A 1207-nucleotide genomic window follows, 5' to 3' on the forward strand; every position below is an offset into this window, starting at 1 on the left:
CCCCGTTTACGATGTCGGCAGCGACAGGGCCCGCCCCGAAGACAAGCACGCGTCGGATGGCAGCGCCCTCCTGCTCATCCCACACGGCGGGATGTTCCGGGGCGGGCCGTTCCGCAAGTTTAAGGCGTGGGTCGCGTGCGGCAACGGTGACAGTCCCGACGCCGGACGCGTGGAGCTCGCCATCAGGGAATCCGCTCCCGACGACTTCGTCGCTCAGCTACAAGCAGCGGCCGATAGCAGCACGCCCCTTTACGTGTATGGTGCCAAGATCAGCCCCTCCAATAGCAAAGCTTATATGAATAGCGTCTTCCTCAGCGGCTCGCTTGTAGCAGCAGCGAGTGCCCCCGGCAAGCGCCCTCCCAAACGAGTGCACACCTTCCAGGCGGCTGTTCAGCGGACTACCGCGGCCACCGTGCCCGCCGACACGACTGATATGGTATTGGCTTGGGAGCAGCGTAGCCGCAGTGCCCTTGTTTTACCGTCGGATGGTCCACACGCCTCGGCCACCCTGTCACCCAACCCCACTTCTGTCACTGTAGTCGGCTCACTACCGGTCCTCCCGCTCGTCCTCACAATCGGCAGCCGCAGTTATCCGGTGTGCACCGACAGCATTGCCGTCATGCAACAGTTGCCGAACTACGACGAGTTCTTCGGCAGCACCAGCTTCGCAGACGATAATGATCGTATGGCGTACGCTGCTTACGACTCGTTCACCGTCACCGGTACCATCACCACCAAGACAGAAGGTCGAACAACGTTCATCACGGCTCTGCAGGAATGACTCGTTCTTGCGTGTTCATCCACTTGCGCTGCCGTCCGCTGCACGTCGTCCAACTTCGCTATGGCTTGCACCTGTCCCCTCCCTTCACTTCCATCTAGCCGCCCCTGGATGGCGTTAAATGCCAGCGTTGAGCGGCTGTCTAGCCGCGCAACGACACGCTTGCAGGGCTGGGTGCATTCCGTGCACTTGTGGGTTCGACTCCCACACAAGTTGGCGGCGTCCCTCGCATCTACACTGGTGAGTGTATGAACGGTATGACCGGTTTCGCTGGTATAAGTTAGGGTGTTGACGCACGAATGCTGTACCGGTTTGACATTCGTGCGTGTCTCATTCGTATCCACCTCTTGCCGCTTCCCCGCTCTCCCTGAAGCATGCTCTGTTGTGCGTGCCCCACTCGCGTATATGATGGTTGGACATAACGAATTG

At 59.9% G+C, this 1207-nt stretch overlaps 1 protein-coding gene across 1 annotated transcript in view; it reads left to right on the forward strand.

Annotated features, from left to right (window-relative positions):
* The window catches only part of VOLCADRAFT_100609 (uncharacterized protein), a gene marked incomplete at both ends in the record, with an annotated part of 13863 nt that overhangs the window by 9398 nt on the left and 3258 nt on the right, over positions 1-1207 (forward strand). The window contains 2 exons of the mRNA XM_002959159.1: positions 42-746; positions 947-1018. Coding sequence (XP_002959205.1) covers positions 42-746; positions 947-1018 — 777 coding nt within the window. The remainder of the gene's footprint in view (positions 1-41; positions 747-946; positions 1019-1207) is intronic.

This window comes from Volvox carteri (assembly GCF_000143455.1).
Source record: "Volvox carteri f. nagariensis unplaced genomic scaffold VOLCAscaffold_130, whole genome shotgun sequence".
Lineage (NCBI taxonomy): Eukaryota > Viridiplantae > Chlorophyta > Chlorophyceae > Chlamydomonadales > Volvocaceae > Volvox > Volvox carteri.